Source organism: Nicotiana tabacum, chromosome 8 (genome assembly GCF_000715075.1).
Source record: "Nicotiana tabacum cultivar K326 chromosome 8, ASM71507v2, whole genome shotgun sequence".
NCBI classification, from domain to species: Eukaryota; Viridiplantae; Streptophyta; class Magnoliopsida; order Solanales; family Solanaceae; genus Nicotiana; species Nicotiana tabacum.
Window position 1 is genome coordinate 211,088,139 of NC_134087.1, and position 4,074 is coordinate 211,092,212.

At 37.5% G+C, this 4,074-nt stretch overlaps 1 protein-coding gene across 1 annotated transcript; it reads left to right on the plus strand.

The window, feature by feature from the left end:
* Window positions 1-1,035: 1,035 nt before the first annotated feature.
* Window positions 1,036-3,737, plus strand: LOC107773549 (putative glycerol-3-phosphate transporter 5). The gene is made up of 2 exons (XM_016592954.2): window positions 1,036-2,330; window positions 2,824-3,737. The coding sequence occupies exons 1-2, from the start codon at window positions 1,376-1,378 to the stop codon at window positions 3,366-3,368; spliced, it is 1,500 nt and encodes a 499-aa protein (XP_016448440.2). The 5' UTR covers window positions 1,036-1,375; the 3' UTR covers window positions 3,369-3,737.
* Window positions 3,738-4,074: the final 337 nt, after the last annotated feature.

A 4,074-nucleotide genomic window follows, 5' to 3' on the forward strand; every position in this document is an offset into this window, starting at 1 on the left:
ATCGTTACTTCCGCAAATTATGGTTATTATATCATGTTTTAGAATTATTTATGGCGTTTAACTGTTTAAATGAGGTGTTCTGTTTTGGTCTGGCTGGCCTTGTCTTCACGAGAGGCGCCATCACGATCGGGTTTGGGGTTAGGGTCGTGACACTAAGATTCGATATAATGAACATTTTGTCCTATACATCTTGTTTGGATGATTGTTACCTATTGTATTGTATCGTATTATTACTTTAAATATAATGTTTGTTTTGATTGTTACTTAAATTTTATTATATCGTATCATTAAATCTGGCGTTACGTAACGACGAAAAGTGTCACTTTGTGGAACAACGGATTTAGTGTGGTGGCGTCGTTACCTTACTTTTTTCTCTCATCTTGTCCTTCCTTATTATTAAATAATCATACTTTATCCTTTACCATAATCTTTTATATAATAATTCTTCTCCTTATCCTTTTTTTCTTAGTAATATTGCAAGTTTATTTTTTATATTATTGGTTCGTGACATCATGAAACGACGACAAACGATACAATCTATCCAAACGTTATATTCATCAACCCACAGGCGGATCTAGGATTTTTACAACATGGGTGCACCACTAAAAAAAGGGAAAAAAATAAAGTATTAAGTATCAATTGATCCCCCTGTAGATAAATAAATTAGCATTCAACCTAGTGCACCATTGAACCCTTTTGGAGCATGGGTGCCAGCAAGTAATATTTTATCAATTTTAAAAAATATATGCATAAAATACCTAGTTTGGCCGAAAGAACATGCGTTCACGTGCCCCATACACTGAGTTATAGATATGCCCTTGCCGATTAGCCAATACAGTATTATACAATACAACACGATATATTATGAAACGATATATAACAACAATCCAAACAAGCTGTTAATGACCTTAGACATTTCGAATCTGAATTAATCGGGTCCCAAATTAATACGTATATCATATACTTCAACCCCCCCCCCCCCCCCAAAAAAAAGAGAGAGAGATAGGGTGAAATATTGTTGTCGTAGGGGGTGGGTGGGTAGTGGGTGTTGGGGAGGGAGAGGGCAAAGGTTTGCATTTCGTGGGAGGTTCCCGGGAGGAAAGACAGTCAAAACTCCCAAATTCCTCATTCCTTAACTTCTACGACATAGAATCATTCAAACTTTTCGATCTGAACAAACATTGTCCTAAAAGAAGAAAAGAAGAAGAAAAATTCATAAACCCCCCTTTGCACAATTTCTTCTTCGTCTTCTTCTTCAAAAACCCTTTGCACAATTTCTCAGTAAATACATAAACCCATATACAAAACAAGACCCAAATCAGACAAAAAAAAACACAAAAGATTGGATTTTTAAATCAATGAAATTAGAAAAAACATGATGGAACTCAAACCCCTTAATTTGGTTCCACCTAATAGACCCCCACCAGGTCTCAATTTCTTTCCAAACCTCAATCCACCACAAAAGACTTTAACTTTCCACAAATTTTTAGTCCTTTTTCTAACTTTTATAGCATATGCAGCTTTTCATGCCTCAAGAAAACCTCCAAGTATAGTAAAATCAGTTCTTGGACCTGAGATCAAAGCCCAAAATGGCACTAATGGGTGGGCCCCATTTGAGGGTCCAAGTGGGCCTCACCGTTTAGGGGAGCTTGATCTTGCATTCTTGTTAGCATACTCAATTGGGATGTATTTTGCTGGACATATTGGTGATAATATTGACTTAAGGCTTTTCTTGACTGTTGGAATGCTTGGTAGTGGCATTTTGGTTATTGCTTTTGGTTTAGGTTATTTTCTTGATGTGCACTGGCTGTTATTTTTTGTAATTGTTCAGATTTTATGTGGGTTGTTTCAGTCTATTGGTTGGCCTTGTGTTGTGGCTGTAATTGGAAATTGGTTTGGGAAGGCTAAGAGGGGGTTGATAATGGGAGTTTGGAATTCAAATACCTCAGTTGGTAATATTATTGGTTCTTTAGTTGCTTCATCTGTATTGAGTTTTGGTTGGGGTTGGTCTTTTTTATTGCCCGGGATATTCATTTTGGTCGGGGCAGCGTTTGTGTATATGTTTCTTGTAGTGAGTCCTGATCATATCGGTTTAGAATTGGCTTCAAAGGAGATTGAGATGAATGTTGAGGGAGTTGCATTGGTTAGTTCAGAGACAGGTGAAACTGAAGAGGAGGGAGTCGTCGTCGAACCCGAAACTGAGGGTGCAATTGGGTTCTTGCAAGCTTGGAGGTTACCAGGAGTTGCACCCTATGCATTCTGCTTATTTTTCTCTAAGCTAGTGGCCTACACTTTTTTGTATTGGCTGCCCTTCTACTTAAGGCACACAGGTACTCATTTCGCCGAGCTTTTACTAGGAAAAACTACTTTTTGATGCTACTTGATTAAGTTGAGTATTGTTTCCATTTTGGTCGTTGACAACGCTAGCATCCGATTTTCTATATGAATAACTCGACTTGAATGATAAGAACTTGTTGCTTTCCTTTTACACTGGAGTGTTTGAGATTGGAGATGCGCTTGGTTGTTTCATTGCATATTGTGTTTATTTGCTTATGCTAGACGAGCATAGGGGTAGCAAAGCCTTCGCTTGCTTAGTTTGGGGTTTGAAACGGTTATGGTGTTCAAAATCAGCTCTTAATCTGCTGAGCTAATGATATTACATACAATTGCTCTGTTTATGAGTAAAGTCTTTCCCTTTTCTACATTGATGAGCCTAACAAAACCTCTTTTTTTTAAAATCTTATGTCATTTGTGAAAAAATTTAAGCTTCGTTTTAACCACTCCTACATGGGTTGCACACTTACAATTTTGTTGTTATTGCAGTTGTTGCTGGTGTGCAGCTATCTCACAAAAGTGCTGGGATCCTTTCGACAGTTTTTGATATTGGAGGAGTCGTTGGAGGGGTTTTGGCAGGGGTCACATCGGACATAATTGAAGCTCGTGGGGTTACTTCCATTATATTCTTGTTGTTATCAATGCCAGCCCTTCTTTTTTATCGCATATATGGGAGTGTATCTATGTTTACCAACATCGCTTTGATGCTCGTTTCTGGTGCACTTGTTAATGGTCCTTACTCCCTTATTACCACAGCAGTTGCAGCAGATCTTGGTACTCAGAGCGACATAAAGGGGAACTCTCGTGCATTAGCTACTGTAAGTGCAATTATAGACGCTACTGGTTCAGTTGGGGCAGCTCTTGGGCCACTTTTAGCAGGATATATTTCAACTAGAGGATGGAACAGTGTGTTTGTTATGCTAATTCTTTCAATATTCATTGCAAGCCTATTGTTAATCCCAATTGTGAAAAATGAGATTAAAGAAAAGCTGAGTGAGGGGAAATGGCTTTGGATCAGCATGATTAAAAGGTGACTCGGAACCTCTTGAAGGCTAAGCTACAAATACCTCTATTTGATTATGAAAATGGTTCACGATTTGAACCTTTGAAGTAGTGCAGGAGCCCCTATTTTTTTGTATAGAATCTTAAAGCTCTCTATAGAGAAATGAGGAATTCAACATTAGACTTCTGAAGCTGTCATTCGTATATGTCCTTTTCTGGATATCTCATTTTATATCTTTACAATTTTCACACAGAAGAGAGAATACTTATACAACTACTATTATTCTGTATAATTGAGCTGACTTTCGAGTATCATTTTTGTGCCTTTTGGGATTTCTTGTAGCAGAAGGTGTGAATGTATTGCTAGTCTCTTGAAACATATTGATGAAATAGTTTTCTCAGTCTCCTCTCTATTTATTTATTTAATTATTTATATATATGAGCTCTGCTAGGATTTGGTTTTTGTTGATTGATCTCAAAACTTAGTTTTGGTACTCTGTATTGATGGTGTAATGGTACGCTGTAAATGGCGGTCTAATTAGGATTGACGAAACCTCGGGCAACTCACTAGAAGGTGGTTTTTTTGTCATTCAATAGTGCAATGTGGGAAGCATTGATATGTTCTGCTCAATATCTCTATTTCCAAGTTTCATGCCCAGCTAATTGACTTGCAGTTCCTGTGTATATCCTGTAATGTGTTGTCAATTATGGTTTCTTGTGATTGTACCTCTATTTCCT

Coding starts and splice junctions, on each gene's coding strand:
- LOC107773549 (XM_016592954.2), top strand. CDS start 1,376: ATGATGGAACTCAAACCCCTTAATTTGGTTCCACCTAATAGACCCCCA. Junction 2,331..2,823: donor CTTCTACTTAAGGCACACAG/GTACTCATTTCG, acceptor TTGTTATTGCAG/TTGTTGCTGGTGTGCAGCTA.